At 47.7% G+C, this 27,997-nt stretch overlaps 1 protein-coding gene across 7 annotated transcripts in view; it reads right to left on the bottom strand.

Moving 5' to 3' along the window:
* The window catches only part of LOC129384461 (uncharacterized), a 209,746-nt gene that overhangs the window by 36,100 nt on the left and 145,649 nt on the right, over nucleotides 1–27,997 (bottom strand). For all 7 annotated transcript variants that reach the window (XR_011890088.1, XM_072284284.1, XM_072284285.1 and 4 more), the window contains one exon: nucleotides 4,890–4,984. Coding sequence is in view for 6 of the 7 variants with exons in the window: in XM_072284284.1 (XP_072140385.1) it covers nucleotides 4,890–4,984 (95 nt within the window). In the remaining variant the exon portion in view is untranslated. The remainder of the gene's footprint in view (nucleotides 1–4,889; nucleotides 4,985–27,997) is intronic.

The raw sequence follows: 27,997 nt of genomic DNA, 5'->3' as shown, positions 1-27,997 counted from the left end.
ACAATTACTGGCAACCGCACCTCCCTTCCCCTTGTTAATTTCGCGCTAACCGCACAAGTTCTGCCTCAGGGGATATCATTGGCTGTAATTACCGCTTTGCAGGATGATGAGGTCGAGCCATTCACAGTGGAAGATCGTCACAGCTCAGCCCATACTGTGACATCATCGCACGGCACTGACGTCGACATTGAGAAGATGGTTTCCTCTTACCTTACACCTGCTCAAGCTGAAGCTCTTTGCAGGCGTTCTTGAAGGCTATCGCGACATTTTTGAGTTTGACAATCGACCCTTAGGTCAAACGTCCGTCATGACCCATCGCATAAACACTGGAGATTCGAACACTATTCACCGACGTCCATATCGCGTTGCTGCGTCCGAAACAGCCGTTATCCAACAGGAAGCCAAAAAGATGCTTCCAAAGGACATTATCGAGCCTTCCTGTAGTCCCTGGGCTTCTCCCGTCGTACTTGTCAAAAAGAAGGATGGCACGTGGCGTTTTTGTGTAGATTATCGCCACCTGAGCAAAATCACAAAAAAGGACGTGTACCCTCTGCCACGTATTGATGATGCTCTAGACTACCTGCACGATGCCACCTATTTTTCTTCTATCGACTTACGGTCCGGCTACTGGCAGATATCCGTCAATGACATGGACTGAGAGAAAACTGCATTTATTACCCCTGACGGCCTTCATCAGTTCAAGGTGATCCCTTTCCGCCTCTGTAACGCGCCCGCCACCTTCGAACAAATGATGGACTCTTTGCATCAGGGGTTCAAGTGGTCCACCTGTTTGTGCTATCTGGACGACGTCATCGTTTATTCGCCCATATTTGACATGCATCTAGACAGTCTTTCAGCGATTCTTGACGTGTTCCGCCGCGCCGTTCTCCAGCTGAACTCGTCAAAATGTCACTTCGCTCGCCGCCAAATCACTGTCCTTGGGCACCTCGTGGACGCCAGAGGTGTGAGACCTGATCCGGACAAAATTCGCGCCGTTACAAACTTTCCTGTTCCGAAGTCTACCAAGGACGTTCGTAGTTTCGCAGGGCTGTGCTCTTATTTCCGACGCTTTGCGAAGGATTTTGCGACCATCGCACGTCCTCTTGCCGACCTCTTGAAGAAAGACGTCCCATTTTCTTCGGGGCCTGACCATGCCGCATCTTTTTCGCAGCTCACTACTCTCCTTACCACGTCTCCAATTCTGGCCCACTTTGACCCGTCTGCCTCAACGGAAGTTCGAACTGATGCCATGGGTCATGGCATAGGAGCATTGTTAGCACAGCGCCAGCGTGGACATGATCGCGTTATAGCCTATGCCAGCCGACTTCTATCACCCGCCGAGCCCAATTATTCAATCAGAGAGCACGAGTGCCTCGCTCTTGTGGGGGCTGTTGCGAAGTTTCGTCCATACTTGTACGGACGCCCCTTCTGTGTCATCACTGATCACCACGCGCTCTGCTGGCTATCCTCGCTTGAGCACCCCACGGGACCACTCGCTCGTTGGGCGTTACGCCTGCAAGAATACACCTTCTCCCATGTATATAAGACGGGACGCTTGCACCAGGATGCCGATTGTTTGTCCCGCTACCCCGTTGACGAACAGGCTGATGCGGATGCCATCGCTTCCATTTTCTCTGTGTCCCAGTTGCTTCTAATCGGCAACGAGCAACGCCGCGATCCTTCATTACGAGCCCTCATCGACCATCTAGAGTCGACGCCTGGCAACGCCTCGCTCCGTATGCTTCTCCTTAAGGAGGGGAGATTATTCCGCAGCAATCTCGATCCACACGGCCTTGACCTTCTCCTCGTAATTCCATCGCAGCTGCGTTGGACTGCCCTCCAACAACTTCACGACGCTCCCTTGGCTGGACACGTGGGCGTCTCGCGCACATACGACCATGTACGACGTTCATTCTATTGGCCGGGTATCGCCCGCTCCATGCGGCGCTACGTTGCCGCTTGTGAGCCCTGTCAGCGCCGGAAGAAGCCCTCCACACCTCCAGCTGGATGTCTCCAGCCGATGGACATACCACCGGAACCCTTTTTCCGTGTTGTTCTAGACCTGCTTGGACCGTTTCCTCTCCCGGGCTCCGGAAATAAATGGGTCGCCGTCGCTACATATTATGCTACGCGGTACGCAATCACCAGAGCCCTCCCGACAAGTTGTGCTATACTGACGCTGCTGACTTTCTGCTCTATGACATCATTTTATTACACGGTGCTCCGCGCCAATTACTCACTCACCATGGCCGCAGCTTTCTGTCGGCAGTCGTCGAGGACATTCTCCGTTCCTGCTAGACAAAGCACAAGTTCGGCACGTCCTACCACCCACAGACCAACGGCCTCACGGAGCGCCTCAACCGGACCATCACCGACATGCTTTCGAAGTACGTTGCGACCGGCCACCACGACTGGGATCTTCACTTACCATATGTGACGTTCGCGTATGGCGTCACGACACCGCCGGCTATTCACCATTCTACCTCCTAGATGGCCGAGAACCCGCGTTGCCCTTAGACACTTTGTTGCCCTTGGCCACATGCTCAGCCACTGAATACACCCGCGACGGCATCGCACACGCCGACCACGCGTGCCAGCTCGCCCGCACCCGTCTCGAGGCCTGACAGGAGCATCAGAGACGCGGCTATGATTGCCACCATCGCGACGTGCACTTTACTCCAGGTTTTCTGGTGCTTATTTGGTCACCCATTCGACGTGTGGGCTTTTCCGAAAAGCTGCTGTCGCGCTACACCGGCTCCTACCGCGTGGGGCGACAAGTGACCGATGTCACGTATGAAGTCATCCCCGCCGTCCTCTCAGCGTCATCGTCGGCGGCAAGTGAAATCGTTCACGTGGCAAGACTAAAGCCATACCACACACCTTTCACCGCGGATGTGTAGATTCAGCACCGGGACGGTGCTTCTATTGCCGGGGGTGGTGCTACGGAAGAGCAGCCACAGTGCGGCTGCACTGAGGAGGAAGAAGACGACGTGGGTCGGCTTGATATAGCATCGCCATTTTGGCCTTCCGTTATCTTCCCTGTAAATAAATTGTATATAGCATTGGGCTTCAGCTACACGTAACAATATTGCTACGGATAAGTATATGTAAGCCTGCCCTTTCTTTTGTTCGGGCTCTACGATGCTGTTACTCAGTTCAATAACGGAAACAGGGGCATACTGGCGATTTTCAAGCAGGCAGGCATCCAACCTAGCCACTACACGACGTCGGCTGGTGACTGCCACCGTGTGAGAAAGCCACACGTCCGTGCGCTGGAGACGCAAGACGGACAAGAAAAAAATGCGTGCTTCAGCTTGCTCAAAAGGAGATCGTGTCGCTTTCAAGGAGGGCCCAAGCTATGAGTCTGGTGGATTTTAGACAGTCAACGTTTTTAAAACGCTGTATATGGCTGGCCTATTCGTCCGCCAGTCTATCTGTCGCCAGTGCACCGAACACTCCTCCGGTGCAACCCCATGCGCATGCGCAAAGAAAGAAAGAAAAAGAGAGACGCGCGATTGCCTGCGCCAGTAGTGACGTCATTGCTCTCCGTCGCTGCCGAGCGCGCACGCAGCACTTTATTTCCAGCTCAGAAATGGGTAGGTCATGCGTCATACGCACTTCTGATGACAGGCAGCTTTCGGCCAGCAACGCCGCGAGCAGAACTGAGATCGAGCTTGTCTACGCCATGCCGATGCTACAGCCAGCGCACAAGAACAGGCTCGTGCAGCAAGCAGCAACTGCATACCGAGGATCCGGCAGCCTACAAAGCCGTCGTTTAATGAACTGTCGGGATTAACCCAGTGATAAACACGGGGGCCGCACGTTTGAGCTTTGCTTATTGACCATCTGCTCGGAGTGCTTGAGCGGTAGTTTTTTCTGTAACATGGGCGTTCGGTTCAAATCTTTAAAGCCAGTTTTCTCAAAAGATGATTTTTTGCATCCTACAGTTACGCGAACACTGAAAACTTTCCTTCTAATAAATATTTTCGCATAACATTTTGTGCGCTATTCTTTCATGTATGACACTGTGCATTCAAGCACAATGACTAAAAACGAGCACTAACTTCTTCTGCAATGCTGAATTGTGTGAGCAACATACCTGACGGATATCAACTTTATCAGCATTTTTATGATAACGCACCTTAGCAGAAATGCGGTGATTGTGGTGGTTAGACGCACAGGCTATTGCCCTCATTACATACCTGCCAAGTCACGTTCAAATCGCACCTACCATTTTGCAGTTATGCCTCTTGGCGTAACATGCATATTGTGGCACATTTTGACTTATATAATTTTTAACAATTTTTCGCAATTTGGTCATATCAAAGTTTCAAGCTACCTAAGCTTGACAAGCCAAAAATAATATTGTAACTTCTGGACTACCATCGTAAAGGTTTTGCCGGACGGTGGTGACCTACCTTAAAGCGAGGCTACCAAGAGAAGGCCGCGGGATGTGTGCTGCATGGTGATAGGTAGCAGTATAAGTCATCGCTGCGTGCGCGAAATCGGAAAGGATATAGCTCGCTTGGTCGCTTGCTTTATTTCAAATTTTTAAGGTGCGTGACGTTTGTGAGGCTGCGCGAAGTTTCGTAATTCATTTTCCATTCACCTCGGGATAACACAATGAAAACGTAGTGAATAACTTGGCGAGTAAAACAGAGCTCCCTTAAGTATACACACGCATGTGTAGCGCTGTGCACACACTTTCCCTGAACACGGCCGACGAAGCAGCGGCCATGTCATCGGCTACTACGTTTATCACGAACAGACTTCACATTATTTAAATTATGACTTTGTTGCATTGTATTTAGGCGCTTTTACTGTTTGTTTGTTAACGCCTTTCAACATGCAGCCTTTCGGTTCACAAAAAAAAGTGTGTATTCACCTACCCCTTGACCTTCGGGTACATCTCCTTGTATATTCCTCGTATTCTGGCGCTGCCTCCTCCGCTGATCGTGCATAAAGTGCTGTAAGATAAGGGTATCTGAAAGAAACATAATATAATTTTAGCGTAGTAATGGCGTTGTATATCAAAAAAGAAAAGTTAACACAAGACATGAAACGAGAATGAGTGGCAGGAGAAGATGGAATAACAGTCGATTTAATCAAAGATGGAGGACACATACTGCTTGGAAAACTGGCGGCTCTTTATACGAAGGGTCTATCGACTACAAGGGTCCCAGAAAACTGGAAGAATGCAAACATTATACTAATCCACAAAAAGGGAGACATTAAAGAACTGAAAAATTATAGGCCCATTAGCTTACTCCCCGTATTATATAAAATATTTACCAAAATTTTCTCCAATAAAATAAGGGCAACACTGGACTTTAGGCAACCAAGGGAACAGGCTGGCTTCAGGAAGGGATACGCTATAATGGATCACATCTATGTCATTAATCAGGTTATCGAGAAACCCGCAAAGTACAATAAACCTCTCTATATGGCTTTCATAGATTACGAAAAGGTATTTGAATCAGTAGAGAGCAAACGGGTATAGACGATATTTTAATTAACATCAAAAGAAAGGAATGGTGCTGGGCACATCATGTATTGCGCTGCTTAGATAACTGTTGGACAATTAGGATTACAGAATTGGTACCAAGAGTAGGGAAACGCAATCGAGGACGGCAGAAGACTAGGTGGAGCGATGGAATTAGGGAATTCGCGGGTGCTAGTTGGAATCGGTTGGTGCAGGAAAGGGTAATTGGGGATCGCAGGAAGAGGCCTTCGTCCTGCAGTGTACACAGAACAGGCTGATGATGATTGCGGTGATGATGATGATGATGATGATAGTAACTGAAGTTATTCTTTTGTGCATTTTTCCAGCGGAATTTTTTGCAACACTTGATACAAGCAATTTATGGCCATTGGACGACTTGAGCTTATACCAACCAAACATGTTTACCTCCAAAAGTGCTCTTCTAGCACATATATTTTAAAAATGGAAATATATACAAAAAAGAAAACTTAACACAGGTTATTCTTGCGTGCATATTGCCACAGGTATTTTTTCCAACGCCTGATATAGGCAATTCATAGCACTTGGACGACTTGAGTGTATTACCTACCAAACGTGTTTACTTTCATAAAGTGCTCTGGTAGAGCATATATTTCAACTTTAAATGAAGTTTATGGCGAGCTGAACGCAAAAAAAAAAAATATGTTTTTCGTAATTACCACCTCAGTCCCCATATGGGACTATAGGTAAAAAAGTTTTTGAAGTAGCGCTACTGTTTCGTCTTTCCACCGCCATGTTCACCTTCACACTTACTCCATGTTTTCGGCTTCGCTGCTTTCGCATTTTTCGTTGATGTGTTACTGGGACGTGGTCTTGCGAACTTCTAGTGGTGATATTTCGGATTTTGCCGGAGCAAGAGACGCAGTCGTAGCGAAGACTTAGTGCGGTCCGCTGGAGCGTATTGTATTCTACCCTAATAGTTCCTTAGAGCACTGTGGAAACTGAAGCACTTTGCAGCTGTGGAAAGTAAGAACATTTTGGTCCGGCTCGGAAGTGTCTTAGCAAGCGCAGTAACTGGCGACGCGCATGCGAGAGGCACACATTGCAGTGCGCGCCCAGTTCCCGCCGGCGCGTCTCTCGCTGGCCCAGCACGGTCAGCTGCGTGACATTCCTCTTGCGGCGCTCAGCGCAGCAGAATTGTTATTGAGTGCCATCGCAAGCGAAACAGTATGTGACGCGTATATACTGCTGCAGCGTGTTGCACTGCCGAGCAGTCATGGGCACTTTACCAGTAAAAAGTCACAGTGGTACAGTTACAGGTATCTAAGCCTACAAAGCAACTCTGTTGCGGTTACAGAGTTTCCAGAAGTAACTTGCTACAGTTAATGTTACTGTGAAAAAGTAACGCCGTTACGTTTCCGTTACGTTTACAACTAATGTAATACGTCACAAACCAAACGGTAGAGTCTATTTACTTGAAAGGTACGAAGGCACGCGGGTGGTCAAAATTGCACGTGGTCAAACCGTAGACGAAGGGAACCTAAAAGGGGGTACACTCAAGCTCAACACGAACAATCGTTGCGCAGGCCTCATTTTGTTGCGTCAACTTTTTTTGTGGACGCTCTCTTTGTGTTGGTAAATTTCTTCGGAAAACTCATTGTAACTTAGGATGGGTTGTTTCTTGAAGCTAGGCATCCGTGAGCTTCCCTCTCTTGATGGAGAAAACGTCGCGTCCTTTACTGAAGAGACGTTCAGCCGGCGCGCTGGACTGAATCCCCGTATTTTCTAGGTTAAACGTCTTCTTGATCTTGGGTAACTTCTCAAGGTGGCTGAGGTCAGTTCCAGCATCGTCGACCCACTGTTGCACCTCAGTGGATGAATGAGAGGCATGAAGCAACTGAAAAAAATAACCGGTCATCTTCGTTTCCGTCTACGGTTCCTGGATTCGCTTGCAATCAAGTGCAACGTTTATATTGCAGCTTAATTTAGTTCACTTTTGGGAAGGATTAAGATATCAACAATTTCAAGCCTCTGTGAAGATAATGAGATTAAAACAGGAGCAGCCTTGTAATTTACCTAAAGGACTTCCAAAAGTTTGAACCGTCGTTCGTGATCACGACGCATATCTTGTGCAGGATGTTGTACTGCAAAAATACTGCGTGGAGCGCTGTCGTGATCACGTCGTAGCTGTGACGACCTGGGGGCCGGTGGCACACTAGTACTGCGGATCTTCTTTACAGAGACTGTTCATCTATAAAGTGAACCATCCCACTCCGAAAACTTCTATGGAAAATTAGGAACAAAAAGAGAACGGCTAATCTTAGTACGAGCGACAACAATCTAGTCAGTTAAAAATAAGAAAGGGAACTCCATAAGTTGACAGCTGTTGCGACAATTACACGTACGCAAATATCCTAGCTGCAATGCATTGAAACGTTATTTGGGAATGTTAAAAACCATTGCTGAATAATTTAACATCTACCATGATTAGATAGGAGGGTCAAAAATGCTGAGGTATCTTATGTTTTCGTTAATAAGCAAGGTTCAGGCAAGATCTGCCACTCGAGCCTTGATTTATTTGGGTTCCTATGCGTATTTTTTTCTTCTATCTTTTTCTACGAAATGTAAGAGTACTAAGCACGGTGCAACAGATGTCACATATGCTTACTAACCTGTTTACCGTTAAAACGGCAAATATCTCATTTGTTTGTTATTATGGTTAGCTTAGTCCTACTTACATAATTTGGTGATGTGGCCTGCAAATTGTCCTTATCAAAACGCAACGGTTTTGCGCAGATTAGGACCTCGTGAAAAGCAAGTTATTTAAATTATACATTTATATATACGTCTCGCGCCACATGCTATTTATTTATAGCCTACGTTAAGCGCCTCACCTGTTTGAGGCTGTCCACCAGTCAGCTATTCAAGAGACCGTTAATGCCTTCTTTAAGGTAGCGATGAGGGACGCTTTTTGCTTTCTGTAGACGATGTCGATCTGATTGACCAGCGTCTTCCTATTCATCATCGCTGCCGATGCTTACATTGCATTCATCAAACACCGGAACTGCACATTTTGAACCACAGAAGAACACGGCATGTTTGCTACCACGAAGTTCACAATTAGCCTGTGTATGCGACTTTGCGACAGAGCCTTTGGTCGACTCGTTGCTGCAAGACAAGACTCCAGTGTCTGCGTCGATCTACCGCCCGCGTGCCTTTTCTCTCCCGCGGTGGAACCGTGCTCGGTTTCCTCTTCTTGCAGTCGAACGCCTTCAGAGGAACCGGGTGGTTGCTTCTGCGCGCACCAAAATTTTAAGTTAAGCACGCTCGTTTCAACTTTAGCCTCATAATTTATTGTGTATCTACTGAAGACATTGAGCAGTGGACATGGTGCTGGTTAAGAGGACGACGCAAAGCGGTTGCTTGCCCGTTTCGCTACAGCACCAACCTGTTTCAGCCTACCGCTGCAAACCAAGGCTAGTGCTGGTAGGGGAATACCCCTGTGGTATTTGGTTCTGCTGCTTGGTTTCTCTTCCAGATTGTATAACTCTGCACTCGAACGCTACCACCAGCTCTTGAAAATGATTATCCGGGACCGTTCTAGGCTGCTGATACCGTGCCCCCGGCCAACGTCTGCGCTGGCGTCCTCCGGCAGCGCGATCCTGCTATATATAGCGGCACAGACGACCAAGACGTGGAAGACTGGCTCGCCGAAGGCGTCCATGTAAGTGCCTATAATAAGTGGGACGACCGCGCCAAGCTCACTAATGTGATCTTTTACTTGCCTGACGTGGCAAACCTATGTTCCCGCCATCATGAATCCGATCTTACCACCTGGTTGGCTTTTACGGCAACTTTGGCATAGATCTTCGGCCGTCCCGCCGTTCGCCGGCTTCGTGATGAGCAGCGCTTGCGTGATCTAGCTCAACGCCAGAACGAGAACTTCACCAGTTACGTTAAGGCATTCTCTAGCTCTGCAAGCGCGTCAACTCATCCTTGGACGAAGCTGACAAGGTAAAGTACGTCATGAAAGGCATCAATGACTAAGCCTTCCAGATGCTCGTCGCGAAGAGTCCCCGGACGATTGCCGAGATTGACCAGCTCTGTCAGCGCTACTATGAGCTGAGCAAGCAGCGTGCCTCAACAGGCGCTGCTCAGCAGGACACCGCGGCTCTATATCCCTTGAATATCGTCCGCGCTGCTGTGGACATCTCTGCTTTAATGTCGAAGATAAAGCAGTTCATCCGCCAGGAAGTCGCACGCCAAATCTCCCTGGCGACGAGCACACGCGAGCTATCGAAAACCTTGGCTCCTTCGCTTCGTCACGTCATTCAGACGGAAGTGGCCGCGGCGCTGCCACCTGCCCCTCCTCCGCAACCTGCTGCTGGACCGTTAACTTACGCTGACGCTGACGCCCGGCCTTCCGCTCCTCCGGATCCTGACGTCTACCGGGCCACCGGCACCTTCCATGTGCCGCCGCCACGTTCACGTCCGATTCTTGCCCCTTACTCGACCTCTGGAACCCCGGTCGTCAGGCCGTGGCGAACACCAGATAACCGGTCAATGCTATTCCTGCCATTTTCCAGGCCACGCAGCACGATTCTACCGCCGTCGCAGCCTCCGTTTACCTGACAGTGGGGGCGCCTCAAGCTACAGGCCTGCATAACTTCCGCTTCATGACCCATCTAATCTTCCTCAGGACACGTCTTATAGTGCCAGCCCTTCGATCCACGCCGGATGCCTTCCCCACGTCGTCGATCCATCAATGGGCGATCCATCCCCAATGGTTCGCAGACCCAGCCCTGCAGCCCAAGAGGAAAACTGACATTTGCTGTTCCAGAGGCAAGAACTGCGTTCACGTCGAACATTTCAAGGCCTCATGCTTCCCCGGCGAACGAAATTGAGCTCTCTGTAGACGGCGTGACCGTACACCCACTTAGTGACACTGGAGCCGCGGTTTCAATTATTAGTGCAAAGCCATGCCGCAATTTGTACAAGGTGACCACTCCCCTTACCTCTCTTTCTCTGCCTGCGAGAACCTCGCGTTGTATTCAGCCTTCAGCGCCGTGCACAACCGGGGTAGTCATTCAAAGTGTTATGTATGTTGTCGAATTTGTCGTCCTATGTGGCTCCTCACACGACGTTATCCTTGGATGGAATTTCCAATCAGTCAATCAAGCTCTTGTCGCCTGCGCCTGAGCCGAAGTTACGTTATAAGTGCCGTTCTTCGATTCTCAGGACCCCTATTCTAAAGTTGTTGCCTCCTCTCACATCGACGTCGCACCTTGGTCCGCCGCTCTGGTCCCTGTGCCGCGTAACTCTCCTGCGAACTCATCTGTTCTGTTTACGCCGTCGGCCACTTGTCCACGCCGCCGGAATATTCTGCTTCCGTTTGCTGTTGTCACTTTTCACTTTTTGCGATGGTTCGGCTGCCCTTTACGTGTGCAATCTGTCGGCCTGCCCATCATACCTACTCCACGGCGAGTGCCTGCGTATCTCTGAAGTTTTCGATCGCGGTTTCCAGGCTGCCATGTTTGGTGATAGGGCATTACTTCCGATTTGTGCCGTCACTCCTTCCACCGGAACCGATGCCCCTGTTCGTGCCGTCGACGCAGAACTCACACCTGCGCAGCACAGAAAAATTATCAAGCTCCTCCAGTGTTTTCGTGCCACATATGACATTCACCAATCATGATTGGGACGAGCGTCCGCAGTAGTTCACCGTATCGACACCGGCCAACAAACACCATTGCGCCAGCGTCCGTATCGTTTGTCGGCCGCTGAACGCCGGATCATCGACCTGCAGGTTGACGACATGCTGGAGCGTGGCATCATCCAGCCCTCTAACAGTCCGTGGGCATCTCCGGTTGGCCTCGTTAAAAGAAAAAAAAGGTGGCTCTATAAGGTTCTGCGTCGACTATCGCCGCCTTAACCGAATAACGCGCAATTATGTATATCCTCTGCCGCGCGTCGACGATGCCTTGAACAGTCACAGGGAGCGGAATTCTTTTCCTCGCTGGATCGGCCCTCCGGGTACTGGCAAGTGACAATGGCAGAGGCCGATCGCCAAAAGACAGCCTTTGTAACACCGGATGGCGTATATGAATTCACCGTCGTGCCGTTAGGCCTCTGCAACGCGCCTGCCACTTCCGAACGAATGATGGACACCATTCTTCGGTGGCTGAAGTGGAACACGTGCCTCTGTCACTGTTGTTTTTTCTACTGACTTTGTGTCCCATGTCAGCCGTTTCGAGGAAATCCTTGCGTGCCTCTCCACTGCAGGACTGCAACTAAATTTGAAGAAATGCCACTTCGGCGCTCGCAAGCTTACTATTCTCGACGATGTGGTTTCAAAAGACGGTAACATCCCGGAGCCTACGAAACTTAGCGCCGTATCCGTGTTCCCCAAGCCAGATGCCATGACAGAGCTTCGCAGCTCCATCGGCACATGCTCATATTTACAACGCTTTGTCTGTAACATTCCTTCTATCACCGTACGCTTGAAGCAGCTTTTCATTGACAGTTCTGACCTGGTCGGTCAGATATCGGCCTGGCCTACGGCCTGCGAGGACGCATTCTAAGAACTGCGACGCGTTCTCACCTCGCTTCCAGTACTGCGACACTTCGATCCCTCTGCTGCAACTGAGATCCACAAAGAGTGTAGTGGTGTGGCATTCGGCGCTGTTCTTGCACAACGTGAAGGATGGCTTCGAAGAGTACGTCGTCGCGTATGCCAGCCGCACCCTTACCAAAGCCGAGGCGAACTACTCGGTTACTGAAATGAATGTCTGGCCATTATTTAGGCTATCGGAAACGTTCGTGCTTATGTGTAAAGGCGTCCATTTGTCATCGTGACCGACCATCATGCCCTATGCTGCTTATCTTCACTAAAAGATCCAACCTCGGCTCGCTCTTTGGGCATAGCGCCTCCAACAACACGATGCCCTCGTTCTTTATCGCCCAGGGCGAAAGCATTCAGATTCAATCGCTCTATCCCGATCACCTCTGCCTTCTGGTCTTGTCTACTCGTCTATTTGCACCTTCGGTGCCTTCGTCCTCAATATTTCGGATATGCTCTCATAGGAGAACAAAGACCCATGGATATCTTCGCTTTTAGGCTTCCTGTCTAGCCATTCGCCAGCGCCGATATCTGGGGCGCTCCGTCGTCAAGCCGCGCACTTCGTCATTCGGTATAACCTCCTGGACCGCGGAATCTAAAACAGCGCTGCCGCAAGTGGTTGCTTGTTATCCCCCGCCAACTCCGCTCCGACATCTGCGCCACTTTCCGCGACGATAGACGATGCGGCAACGCTGTTAAGGACACTCTCGCCTCCAGTTTCGGTACTACTGAACTGTGTATGAACTGTGTCTTTCGCCATTATGTCAGGTCATTCCCTATGTGCCAACGACTCAAGACGACACTGCCGCCGGCCCCTTGCAACCTTTAGCATGCCCCACGTGAGTGTTCGACCGCGTCGGCAGTGACTTATACGGTCCGGTTCCCAACACTCCAAGCAACAACCGCTGGGTTACTGTTTCTATCGGCCAGCTCACGCGGTACGCTGAAACTTCAGCCCTAGCATCTGCCAGAGCAAAAGACGTCGCTACTTTTATCCTTCAAAACCTGACTTTACGCCATGGAGCACTTCGAGAATTACTGAGCGACCACGGTCGCATTTTTCTCTCCGACGTCATTTCAGCATTGCTAAAGGAGCGTAGGATCATTCACCGCACTACCACGGCATAGCATTTTAATCGCACCGTTGGTGACATGTTGGCCATGTATGTTTCATCTGACCATCTTAATTTGTATCTGATTCTGCCCCCCATCCCCTTTTTTCACCTACACTTACAATACTGCCGCGTAAAACATCACTGGGTTCTCCTCTTTTTTTTTTCTCCTTTACGGACACGAACCTTCATGCACTATGAACACGATTCTACCTTACCGGCCAGATGCTTCGGAGCCGACAACTGTTTCTAGAGCAGCTGCATATGGCGAAGAATGTCGCCAGCTCACTCGTTCGTTCACATCCAAGGGTCAGGGGCGCCAAAAGCATCGCCACGACCCATCCATTACGGCTATGTGCTTTGTTCCGGGCTCGCTGGTCTGTTTGTGGGCGCCCTCTACTCCTCCAGGCCTTTCCTCCAAGCTACTCTTCCAGTACGATGGCGCTTATTGCGTACTAAAACACACATTTGCGGTAAACTACCTCATCGAGCCAATGGAAGCGTCTTCCGACCAGCGTTGTCACGGCCAGGAAATTGTTCACGTCTCCCGGCTCAAGCAGTGCCGTGACGCCCACGTGTTCTGTCCTTAGGTTGCCAGGATGGCTACTTTTCGCTAGGGAGTTATTGTACTGAAGGCATTGGGCAGTGGGCATGGTACTGGTGAAAAGAAGACGACGACGAGAAGCGCTTGCTTGCTGGTTTGGCTAGCGCCAACTTGTTTCAGCCTACCCCTGATGACCAAGAACTAGGGCTGCTAGGCGAATACCCCCTTTGTATATACATTGAAATAGCCGTGCGGGAACAGAATCCCGATGCTTATAAATATGAAACTTGCCTCCAGATGCTTTCGCAGGTTCGACCAGGGCGTCTTTCTAGCAGAGTACAGCAGAGTATAGCAGAGCAGAGCAGAGTATAGCAGAGTAAAGCAAAGAACAAAACTTAAAAAAATAGACGAATACCAGACAGTTGGCGACAAAGTAGAATGAATTTAATATATAAAGGTAAGAGGGAGAAAGATAGAATTCACTAGTATAGACCACTGACCATTGCATCGGTAATATACAGCTTAGCAATGCAGGCAATCAAATTAAATCTGCAAACGTGTCCCAGTATAGGCAGAGAATAATGACATTTTGGGTGAACTTCAGAATGGCTTCAGAATAGACAGGCGTCTGGATTATAACTTATTCATTCGTACTCCGTGTATTGAAATATCAAGAGTAGAAAGCAGACCGTCGTATGTGGTCTTTTAAACATTATAGGATCGTATGACAACGTAGACCGCACCATTTTGTGGGATATTCGGAAGGGTAGGCTTAGGCGACGATTGTCTACAGCTTTCAAGAGAGATTTACCTATAAAATACTGTTTGCCTTGAATGGGAAGGGATCAGGAGCGAGAAGAAAGTTGATACCAACGAGGGACTGAAGCAGGGGTGCGGGTTATGCCAACTGCTGTTTATGATACACGCGGTGACGATAAGGAGGGCGCTAGAAGGAAGTAATATCGGGTTTAATCTCTCGTACAAACAGGCGGGTGCAGTAGCGGAGCAGCAGCTTCCAGGTTTATTTTATGCAGACGACACTGTGTCGCTAGCTAAGAACCAAAGTGACTTGCAACGGCTGGCTAATACATGTGGACAGGAAGGCAAGACTATAGGTTTGAAATATAGTGTTGGAAAATCAGGTGTCATGGTATATAAAGCAATAAAAACAGTGAACAGACAGTGGCAATGCAGGGGCCGGAAATACCTCGGGTAAAAGAATATAAATACCTTGGTATATGGATAAACGAATGCAATTGAGGTATGGAAACACAGGAAAGACACAATAACAGTAACGGGGAAGAGAAATGCAGCCTTAATGAAAGACAGAGCGCTATGGGGATACAATGAGCTTACAATGGGTTCACAAGCTTGAATCTAAAGTCCAGTCGGTTGCGTCAACGGACTGCAACCCCGCAAGTAAACAGGGCCTCTGAGACCTTCAAGCCAAAATTGACGACTTGGAAAATCGTTCCCGAAGCTCAAACGTAATATTCTAGGACTTGACGACGGGGAACAATTTGAAATATAAGAATGGTCTGAACGCCTTGTGCGTGACTTGTGCATGAACCGACTTGACTTTTCGATTTCGTCACTATCCAGGGCTAGATAAAAAGCGTCCCATCATCACTAAACCTTTTAATGACCAGCGGAAACCATTCTAAGCAAAGGCTTCAAACTAAACAATACGTCCTTCAGTGTCGCACGTGACTATCCTGAGGCTGCGCGGGACGAACGCAGCAAGTTATTGCAGTTTTCAATAACACTAATGAAGGAAGGTGATCGTGCGCGTCTTATTTTTGACAGGCTGTGCCTAAATAACGACACTAACATTTGGGACACAAGTTCTAATTGCGGGGTGTGTGTACCACGCACCGACGCCCGCTCAGAAATCGCCCCACCGACGTGACGTGTCCCTTCTAAGCGTCAAGTACACGTGACCACCCCATCTCGTTCAGCCGGAAAGGTCTCTTTCTTCTATACTAATATCAGAAGTGTTCTTTCTAAAAGGGGTGAACTATCTTCGATTATCGACTCCATTTCGCCTTCTATCATCGCACTAACAGAAACGTGACTGAACGATACTGTATCCGATAGTAATATTCTTGTCAGTCAAGTAGATTATAACCTTTTTCGCTGCGATAGAAAGGATCGAAGATGTGGTGGTGTGCTTATTGGAATTTGTAAAAATTTCATTACTCTACCTATCCTTGTTAACTGATTTCTTGAAAGCATGTTTGAGTCCCTGAGTTCCACTGATCTCATTCTTGGTGTTTTTTATCGCCCCCCGGACATGATTGCGACCTTCGAAAGTGAATTTCATCGCGTTGGTGTTGAAATATGCTGGAGGTTTCCAAATGCGGTTCTTATAACCTTCGAAGACTTCAACTATCCCAGTATTCAATGGCCTACACTATCTGTTTCCGCCAACGATACTCAGGCACAGGAATTTCTTGACTCTTGCCTTGATTTTTCGTCGTGCCAGCTTATCGAAAAACCTACACGTTGCTCGAGCACATGCGCAAACATTCTTGACCCAATTTTAGCTTCTCGTCCTGACCTGTTTACTGACATAGCCCATCTCGATGGTCTTTCGGATCATGACCTAATTACTGGAAGCTTAACTTGTTCACGTAACAAAAAGAGAGTTGCTGGACAGTGTATAAGGTGTTATAAGTGAGCCAATTTTGATGCAATATGTATCGAATTATTTCGTTTCATGGAACATTTTTTAGATGCCCACTTGTCATGTTCCATAGAAGATAACTGGAACCTTTTTATAAATACTCTTTCAAACTGAATTGACAAATACGTTCCAGTTATGACCATCAAAACAAGCAACATTTCTCCATGGTTCAATCAGCAATTATGTCGACTTAATAATAAAAACAAATGACTTTTCAGAATGGCAGACAAAAACAGATTATCGGCTTCGTGGTGTCGCTGTAAAAGTGTGAAAAGCAATATCAACAGCTTTTAAAAATACTCGTTGTCGCTTTTTCAGTCGTGATTTGTCATCTTTGCTAATAAATAACCCTCGGTGCTTTTGGCGCACAATAAATCCCAGAACCAACCCCGATGTAACGCTTGCTAATACCAATGGTTCTCCTGTTACTGATTCCGAAGGAGCTAAGTTATTAAATGATTCATTCTCACCAGTTTTTGCTCTAGAGAATATTACTACATGCCCTAACATTCATGATGTTTCCGGTATTAATATGACTGAAATATTAATAGACGAAGCTGGTATTTTATCTCTACTTGGAAAATTAAAAACATCTCCATCTGACCATAATGGCTTCAACAACAAGATAAACATATTTCTTCTGGTATCTATCGTTGCTTGGCAGCCATCTTCTCTGTATCATTATTGTCAGGCACCATTTCTCAGGACTGGCTAATAGCAAAAGTAATACCCATATTTAAATCAGGGGATCGCTCTCCCCACTTAACTACACACCTATACCTTTAACCAGTACCATCTGTGAACTCTTCGAACACATTATGCACTCACAAGTAAATACATATTTAGAGGAACACGATATCGTCTTCAAATACCAGCATGGTTTTCGCAAGCGCTTCTCATGCGAAACACAACTTGCAGGATTTACTCAGGATTTACACTCATCATTGGACGTCGGCATCCAAACTGACGACATATTCCTTGACTTCTCAAAAGCGTTCGATCGAGTTCCTCACCACCGGCTCTTACTAAAACTCAGACAACTTAATATTCACCCACTTGTTCTGGCAAGGGTGCAAGCCTTCCTCTCTGGTAGACAACAGTTCACGTCGGTCAATAACTTTGACTCTCCTTTCGTCCCAGTCTCATCCGGTGTTCCTCAAGGAAGTGTGCTCAGTCCATTGATTTTCCTGATTTATATAAATGACTTACTCTCCTCCGTCAAATCTAGTTAGGCTATTCGCTGACAATTGTGTTATTTACCGCAACATCTCTTCTGAAGCTGACCGCCAATCTCTGCAATCTGACCTTGACTCCTTCGCGGTGCACAACGTGGCTAATGACACTAAATCCTTCAAAAGCTAAGTTAATGTCCTTCACTAAAAAGCTTCTCGCATTCCAACGTTTTACTTGCTGAATAATACTTCAGTGGAACTAACGACCACATACAAATATGTTGAAGTTAACGTTCAGTCTGACCTGTCCTGGCATTACCATATTAACGTCACCCTTGCTTCAGCAAACCGCTCACTTGGGTTTCTTAAAAGGAACTTGAAACACACCCCATCGCACTTACGTAAACTGGCTTATATCACTTTAATCCGTCCTAAAATAGAATATGCCTCAGCCATTTTGGATCCCGATCAAGACTACACTATTAAAAACATCGAAGCCCTGCAAAACCGTGCTGTGCGTTTTATTTTTTCGGATTACTCAAGTCACACCAGCGTCACTTCATTGAAGAATCGTGCTGAACTACATGTGTTATCATGTCGCCGTAAAATCGCTTGCTTATCACTTCTTCATAAGATCTACCATCATGCATCACTCCGCAAACACTTCTTTAGGCCACCCCCTGCCATCTTTCCCCGCCGTGATCACCCTTTTAAAATCGAACGCTTCACGTGTCGCACACTAACTTATGCCAGATCGCCCATACCGCGCACCATAACCGAGTGGAATAGCTTGCCATCACACATCGCAACCGTCACCGACATAAATGAATTCCAGAAACTTCTAATCATTCATGAAAGTGCGTAAACCTTTCTTGTGTCATGTCCCCCCCCCCATTTTTTCCACTATGAATGATGTTAAAAGATGTTCTTGTCCTCTATGTAACATGCATATTATTATGGTTATTGTTCCTATTTTTATTGCGGTGTTTTGCCTTTTCCTTTTGAGTTCACGTGTTGTATTGTTTTCTGATTTGTTATACACTAATGGTCTGAGTGCTTTCTATGACCCAGATTACCCTCCATATTTGTGTGTTTCAGATTCGTATTCTCTTTTTGTACACTTCTGATTATTTTTACTACTACGAAAATCTTATTGCCTTGGTATTATTATATCTTGTGGTTATTGTTTATCAGTTCCCGTTTTTTTTTTCAATTTATTACTCACTCATTACATCTGTATGCGTTACTGCACCCCCCCCCCCTATGTAGTACCCTCCTGCGAGAGGGCCTTTAAGGGTATTCTGAATAAATAAATAAATAAATAGATACGAGGCGCCCCGGGGTATGTGGAAAAGTGTAGTGGTTCCAGGACTTACAGTAAGAAATGCGGTTGCTTGCTTCAAATCAGGGGTGCAATGAGGACTCGATGGAAACCAAAAATCAGTGGGACGCCTCGCATTGGGCGCTCACGGGAAGACTACAAATGATGCTGTGCAGGGCGATATAGGCTGGACATGTTTTGAGGTCAGGGAAGGTACCATAAAGCTGATTATGAAGAACGACTGAGGAATATGGAAGAAAGTTAATGGGCTGGGAGAGTATTGAAGTGTTTGTACAGAAAAAAACATTAATTCACAGTGGAGGAAACGAACTAGGAAGCTTACCTAGTTGTGGTTGCGCACCTGTATGCGAGCAACACAGCAACAGAGAACGTCAAGTGGAAAGTCAGAGAGGCTAAAATAATCTCATGGGTAGTGACAATCGAAAAGAAACCTGCCATGAGTAATGACTTAAAGGAAAAAAACGAGATCAGGAAAGAAACAATTGATGATAACTCAAAGGGAAGCTCATTACTCTACGGAGTGAGATCTGGATGCCTTATAACACGCACCTGTAAAGGCAAATATAAGAAGGGAGAAGAAGCATGGGCATGCTGCGGTAAAGCTAGGGGAACGATGGAGCATCTTTTATTAGAATGTGAAGATATCTGTCCAGCAGTCGATTTATCCATCAGTGGCCTCCTTGAAACCCTTGGGTAGAGCAGGGGGAAAGAAAACATGTCCGCAGTAGAGACTAGTAAGAGTCGACTGGAAGATTGGTGGAATTACAAGTAGGAAAACGTCAAAAAACGGGAGACATACCAAAACAAAGTTCACTATAGGGGATCAGAAAATTCGGTTATCGGAATTCATCGTGTTTTTCTTTCTCTTTTTCTTCCTGCTCTTTTTTAACCTAGGCAGTGTAATAGCAAGAGCTCGGTGGTGCAACCCACCGCCCCATTCCAAAGGGGACGCTCATAACATCCATCCATCCAGCTAGCGGCGCGGTAGCACAGCCGCACCAGCCGCCTCACCTCCGTGCTATACGGCAGTTGGTCTTGGTACACTTTTTTCTTGTTTCTGCTCGACTCAAGACGAAGGAAAGCTTTTAAGAAACGTCGGCCTTTATTGAGTGGTGCGGCTGCATACGTTATTATAAAAAAGAAAATAGCTGTAACAGTGTTTCCTGTTACAGTTAATGTGTAGTAAAGTAACAGTGTTACATTTACAAGTTCCTCTAACTTCAAAGTACTTACTTAAAGTTACGTGGTACTGAAAAAAGTAACTTACCGGTAACGTGTTACTAGTAGCCACTTACTGCCCAAGTCTGCTGCCGAGGCAAGGCAAGCAGGCGTCATATGCTAAATCGACGCGGGAGAAAAACCTTACAGTGAACCTCCGTCGCTACCGGAGGCCTTCAAACAACAAAGCTAATATGGATGGATAGATGGATGGAGGAATGGATGGATGGATGCATGAATCAATAAATTAATGGCTATGTGGATGGATGGATAGATGAGTGCACGGACGGGTGGGAATCAATAAATTAATGGCTAAATGGATGGATGAATAGATGCGTGCACGGACGGATGGATGAATAGATGGTTGTATGGACGGTTGGATGGATGGATGGATGGATGGATGGATGGATGGATGGATGGATGGATGGATGGATGGATGGGTGGATGGATGGATGGATGGATGGATGGATGGATGGATGGATGGATGGATGGATGGATGGATGAATGGATGGATGGATGGATGGAGGAATGGATGGATGGATGAATGAATCAACAAATTAATGGCTAGATGGATGGATGGATAGATGGGTGCACGGACGGGTGGGAATCAATAAATTAATGGCTAAATGGATGGATGGATAGATTCGTGCACGGACGGATGGATGGATAGATGGTTGTATGGATGGATGGATGGATAGATGGATGGATGGATGGATGGATGGATGGATGGATGGATGGATGGATGGATGGATGGATGGATGAATGGATGGATGGATGGATGGATGGATGGACGGTGGAATTGATGGATGGGTGGATGGATGCATGGATGGATGGATGGCGGCATGGTAGGTTGGATAGACGGATATATGGTTGTATCGTATGATGGATGTCTGGATGAATGGATCGATTGATGGATGGATTGATGGAAGGTTGCATGGATGGATGGACGGATGTATGGTTGGATGGGTGGTTGAATGGAAGGTATAATGGATGGTTGATTGCACCGATGGTTGGATGAATGAGCGGATGGATGGATGGATGGATGGATGGATGGATGGATGGATGGATGGATGGATGGATGGATGGATGGATGGATGGATGGATGGATGGATGGATGGATGGATGCGTGGATGCATGGATGGAAAGATGGAAGGATGGTTGGATGGATGAATAGATGGTTGCGCGGATGTATGGATGTATGGTTGGTTGGATGGTTGGATGGTTGCATCGGTGGATAGATCGAAGGATGGTGTTGGATGGATGGATAGATGGATGGTTGGATGACTGGATGCTCTGAGCGTCCCTTTGAAACCAGGCGGTGGATTGCTCCACCGAGCTCTTGATCGTATTTTGCCTAATGTATTACTTGTCTCAAACACACACAAATACACAAATTTCCAGCATCAAGCTTTCTGAACCACTATTGGAAACTTTGTTTTCGTACACCAACGTTGTTCGCGGTCTTCCCACTATTTTGCGACCAAACCTCGAATCGCCTCTTACTAATCTCGATTGAGGACATGTTTACAGTCTAATAAAACACGCTCCATCGTTTCCTTAGCTTTACCGCAACAAGCACATGCTTCTTCTTCCTTGATGTATCTCGATTTATGAGTGCGTGTTCTAAGGTGTACTAATCTTGCTTCTAAAAGTAAATAGCTTCCCTTTGAGTTAGGAGAAATTGTTTCGTTCCCGATTTCATTTTTTCCTCTCAAGTGGTTTGCTCATAAGAGATTTCCTTTCCGTTGCCGCCACCCATCACATTGTCTCAGCCTCTGTGATGCTTGAGGTTCTTTGCTGTAATTATACATTACCAGTCGCGTACTTGGTGGTAATCTTCCTAGTTCCTTTCCTCCACTGTGTATAATTTTTTTTTCCTGAGCAGATATCTTAACACCCTTCCAGCCTATTTACTCTCTTCCATATTCCTCAGTCGTTCTTCATAATCCATTTTACTGTGAGCTTCACTCACTTCAAAACTAGTCCGACCCATATTACCCAGCACAGCTTCATTCGTAGTCTACCCGTGAGCGCTGTTACGATCGGCCTGCGGGGGCTGGCAATCTTCGGAGAAGCGACCTCCGAACCCTTGCCCGCTCGCTGCGACGACTCGCTTTGTAAAGACAACAATGCGCCACCTCAACAGCCCAACGGCGCCGGCACGACTAGCCACGTTCGGCCGGCCGAGTATTGTTAGTTGATTCGCCAAGTTGATTCGCCATCGCCTTCACGGTTTGCTTGGAGCAAGGGAACTCCTGGAACAGGGTGTTTTCTGGTGCGATCTCACGGACCCCAGAAGTCGTCACTGTCAATGGACAGACGCGGCGGCCACTGACCACGGGGTCAGCTCTGGGATGAAGAGGCGCCTGCTCGGGTCAAGACCCCTGTCTACAAGAACCCTCTCACCTCCGTATGTTCATTGAAACCAAAGCTCGGAAGTAAGTGTGTGAACCCTCCCCCCCAAAGGCGGGTCAATTACGATGACTCTCCCATTGTACGAAGGTTGAAGTTTTCCCTCACCTAGGGATCTAGGGAGGACAGAGTGTTTTTAAGCTGCCGTTAACGTTTGTTCTGGTGTGCATTGTCTTTCAGTCATGCTAGACTGATGAAATGTAACGCTCTCCGCTCTTCATGTAGACGTTGTAAATAAATCGCATATTCCTCGTTCTCGATAAGAACAAGTCGCTCCCTTCAACAACGTGCTCTGCATGGATTAGTCGGACGACGGCATGGGCCAGCTACCATTTATTTCACGCCCAACCCCCATCTTACAGCGCCCAATGTGAGACGTCCCACTGGCCTTTCGTTGCCATCGAGTCCTGATTGGACTGCGGATTTCAAGCAAACAAGCTCATTTCGAAATGGATCCATTACACCTGGAACCATTACACCTTTCCACATACCCCGGAGCACCTCCCAACTATCACCTCATCCCTAAGGCTCTCTTCGTTTCATTATAGCCGAATTTCTCTTTCAATTTGCTGTTAGTCTGTTTTGCTGTGTTTTCATATATCTGGTGCCTTCCTTTATTAATATTACCACAGTATTTATATTCCTTTGCCCGAGGCATTTCCTGACCCTGTAATTACATTGTCTGTTCACTGTTTTCAATGAATACCAGAACACCTGCTTTTCTAGCGATGAATTCCACACCTAATTCCCGCATTGCTGTCTTTAGATATCAGCCAGATATTCCACATCACTTTGCTTTTTAGTTACCGATATAACGTCGTCCGCATGAAACAAACCTGGAAGTTGCTGCTCTACTATTGTGCCGCCTGTTTGCATGACATATTAAAACCGAGTCTGGGGAGGTTGACGACGACGAAGTGCGGAACGGTAGACCTTGTTCTGTGGTTCTTCAAAGTTGTGCGACTTCTGCATATCAGGAGCTTCCTCGAAGACGTCATCCTCCGGTATGGAGGACGGAGGACCTCCGCGCCCTCATGGCAAGGCGAGTCCCGCGGCGGTAGCCCTGTCCGTGGGAAACCGCGACATCACCGACTATAGGCTTCCCGATTCATCTGACAGCTCAACAGCGGCAGAAATGGAATCAGACAGTGATTACACGCTAGTCCAATCGCGCCACTTGAAGCACAAGCTTCGCCGGACGTCAGCAGGCAGTGATTCTACTCATAAAAGCAGATGTGACGAACGGGTCTTCTCCGTGGGCTACACCCCAACTACGGAAGGTACGAATATGAATTCGTTGAACAGAAAATCGCTGACCAAATACTTCGATCGAATAGCCTCAGGACATGTGAGAGAGATCCGCATTAATGCTCGGAAGAACATTCTGACGGTGGACGTTAATTCTCAGGCAGTATTGGAGGCTTTGAAAGGCATTCAAGTGGTTGGTAACATCCCAGTTCGCTCATTCCTAGCGTACGGCAAAGATACCTGCTCTGGTGTGATATCAGATGTGGACATTGACATAAAGGATGAAGACCTGCGATCTCTTTTATCGTCGACAGTGCGAATCCTCGACATCCACCGATTCGGCCGCTCCCGGTGCATCAAGTTGGTGTTCGAGTCAAACTCTTTGCCAGCATCGGTCAAAGTAGGTTATGTGAGGCACTCAGCGCGTCCATATGTACAACGACCGTTACAGTGTCACAAGTGCTTCAAACTGGGCCACGTGAGTGCGGTGTGTAAGAATCCTACGTCGTGCCGAAGATGTGGTGGTGCACATCATGTAGACTCCTGTGAGACTGACGCCATGAAATGTGCAAATTGCTCCGGAGCCCATGAAGCGACATCCAAGGACTGCCCCAAAATGGCAGAGGAGAGGCAAATCCTGAGAAAAATGGTGAGAGAGAACTCCACGCACAAGGAGGCTGCCGATTCCGTCCGCAAGAAAAGGCGCCGGTTGCGGCAAAGGCGTCGCCGCTCCCAGAGCAAGCCCGGAGGGAAAGAGGCACTTCCTTTGAGTACTTGGATGCAAAACGTGCCACAGAGAGTGCACGGCCGGGGCACACAAGATGCGCCTCCCCCAGTACCACCGCGCCCGTCAAGGAATGAGGCGTCATCCTACGTGCGTCCAACCTCTTCGGCTATTGAGTGGCCTTCGCTACCACTAAGGGCTTCCGGAGGAGATACTCCTTCGGCTCTCCCCAAGTGCCGGGAGGGTAATGAAAGGCTTGGAAATGAAAAGGTGATAGACATGCTCAAACAGCTAGTAAACACTATGCGTATATTACTCTCCGAAATGGCAACGCCAACTGCACTATCGGTCGTGAAGGCGTTAGATGCTATGGAGCCGCTATTAGCGGCTCTAAAATAAGGGTGTTAATCATGGCTCTCACGATAAAACACTGGACATTGGAACAAAAGATGCATCATTCTGTTATAATGCAATGGAATGCTCGAGGTTTATGCGGCCGCATGTCTGACTTTAGGCAATGAGTCTTCAAATACCGCTTCCCAGTGATCGTGATATGCGAGCCAAATCTCACGTCGGAATTTCGCCTTTCCGGATACGTTAAGCTCTGGTCACGTGAAGATCGACACAAGAGCAAAGTGTTAATGTGTATACGCAGTGACATGACGTTTGTGCGGAACACGATCGCTCCACATGACAGCAATGAATATGTGTGTGTGAACTAAAAAAATAAACTACATGTGTTTTCGCTCATCGGCGCCTACATACCTCCTAGACAAAGACTTGAACTCTCTTATCTATCCACTGTATTACAAAGTTCCCCAGGCCCTCATGTTGTTATTGGAGACTTCAACGCTCATCATCCTTACTGGGGAAGTGCCGCAATGAACTGTCGGGGTAGGCACTTGATGGACTTCATAGACACTGAAGGTATGGCTGTCATCAACGATGGATCTCCAACTTACATCCGCGGCACTACCTACGGAAGTTGCTTAGACTTCACTATTGTATCTCAGAGCCTCCTGCCCTTAGTCAACTGGTGCTTGGACATAGAAACGCATGGGAGCGATCATATACCAACATATGTGCAGATGAAGTGGTTTGTGCAATCAACTGCAACTGCTGTACGCTGCACTGATTGGTCCACATTCACTACATCTGTCGAAGAGTACTGTGGAGACATCACTTCACCATCTGATATAGAAGACATTATTGTATCATCAGTGCAGAAGACAACTAAGTTCATCAGTGCACCTACATCCAGAACGGCGATTGATATTGAATATGAACGGCTCCGAGCGATCCGTCGGAGAGCGGAAAGGAAGGTTAGGAGAACTCAATCGTCATTAGACCTTGCTTTATGTCGACGAGCTCAACGAAAAATACGGCGTCACCTTCAAAAAATGGGAAAACAACGGTGGAGGACCTTCGTCTCTAGATCCTCGAAAGCCACTTTCTAGGATCTGGCAGATAGTACGAAGCCTTCGTGCCCCACCTCAGCAAAAACATCCTTTCCGTGCTCTAGCACTTTACCAATCTCTGACGGAAGTACAGGTTGCCGAAGACTTCTGTACGAGAGTCACCCGTACCGATGCTTCAGCATGTCCAACATTGGATCGACCCGTGCTACCTCCTAAAGATGATCGTCTTGACCTTCCTTTCACGATGCCGGAATTGGAAGCTGCACTTGCTGCGTCGAGACGATCTTCTGCCCCTGGACCTGACGGTATTTCGTATACTGCTTTGTGCCACCTTGGGATGGAAGGTCGGAAAGTCCTGCTGTCATACTATAACGCCACGTGGTCATCCAGTACAGTCCCGAAGCAGTGGAAAACCAGCCGTTTGGTCGCCCTCCTAAAGCCAGGAAAATCGCCTTACGAAATGTCATCTTACCGGCCAGTAGCTTTAGCTAGCTGTGTCGGTAAGGTGATGGAACGAATGGTGCTCACTAGATTAGAATGGTTCATGGAAAAGAATGAGCTTTATCCTGAAATGATGACCGGATTTAGACGTGGCCGGTCTGCAATAGATGGGGTCATTGATCTCGTGTCCACGATCGAACACGAAAAGAAGCGACACCGACTTGTAGGAGCAGTTTTCTTAGACATAAAAGGAGCCTATGACAATGTACTGCACGAAGCCATTCTTGATGCCCAATTTAGGCATCGGCGGCCGTCTCTACATGTGGATTGATAATTACCTAAATGGTCGTACAGTCTTCATGTCCACGAATGATGGCGAAACGACAAGACACGCTGTGGTCCGTGGAGTGCCTCAAGGAGGAGTTCTCAGCCCGACTCTTTTCAATGTTGCCCTTATTGGCCTTGCGGAAATAATTCCTAATACAGTACACATCAGTACATACGCAGACGACATATGCATATGGGCATCCGCAGTCACGCGACCGCAAATTCGTGCCAGATTGCAGCGTGCTGTTTCTTTAACGTCTCAGTACCTGCAGTGCCAAGGACTGCAACTGGCCCCAGACAAGTGCGCTGCAATAGCGTTCACACGGAAGCTCATGTGTTGGTATCCAATTATGATCAATGGAAATGCCATCCCATATGTCACCCACCACAAGTACCTCGGCGTTGTCATTGACCGCGGTGTTTCATGGTCGAAACATGTGGCAATGTTAAAGAAAAAATTAACTGGGCTTGCTCAAGTTTTTCGCTTTCTGGCCGGTATGAAGTGGGGTCCATCTGAGCGTTCGCTACTCCGGCTGTACCAGGCTCTCTACGTCGGATACATTAGGTATAGCCTGCCAGTTTTATCAGGTATGAGCCCGTCGTGTTTACGCACGCTGGAAAGTGCCCAGGCACAGATACTGAAAACATGTCTCGGTGTTCCACGTTGCACTTCAACCCACGGAACAATTGAGGAGACTCGCGTCACCCCTTTACCTGTCTATCTACGATGCGAACCACTTCGAGTATTCCTGCGACTGCTTTGTCGTCATGGACGCCATCCCTTATCGACATTGCCCGATATACGGCCGGACTCCACTTTTTCAAGAGCCGTTAAATGGCAAGAATCTGCCATACCAGCATACTTTGCCCCGGCTGACCTTCCACATATGCCCCCATTGGTAATGTCCAAAATACCGGTACGTCTATCTATTCCGGGAATTTCTAAAAAATCGCGAATACCTACCGTCGGCCTCAGACATTTAACACTTGAATATATATCGAAAGAATATGACTCCTCGGTGAGCGTGTATACAGACGGATCGGTATCGTCGTATGCGTCTGGTGCGGCTTTCGTCGTGCCTGCGCATCAAGTCATTCGACGGTTTCGTCTGCATAACAAGACGACTTCAACATCTACGGAACTAGTGGCAATCAGAGAGGCCGTTCAATATATTTCGCGACAGCCTCCTCAAATATGGACAGTCTTCAGCGACGCAAAATCGGCTCTTCAACTACTTAGAGTGGTGTTGAAAGAAAGCGCTTATAGAGTGTT

Source organism: Dermacentor andersoni, chromosome 9 (assembly GCF_023375885.2).
Source record: "Dermacentor andersoni chromosome 9, qqDerAnde1_hic_scaffold, whole genome shotgun sequence".
Lineage (NCBI taxonomy): Eukaryota > Metazoa > Arthropoda > Arachnida > Ixodida > Ixodidae > Dermacentor > Dermacentor andersoni.
This window is presented reverse-complemented; position numbering and strand designations above follow the sequence as displayed.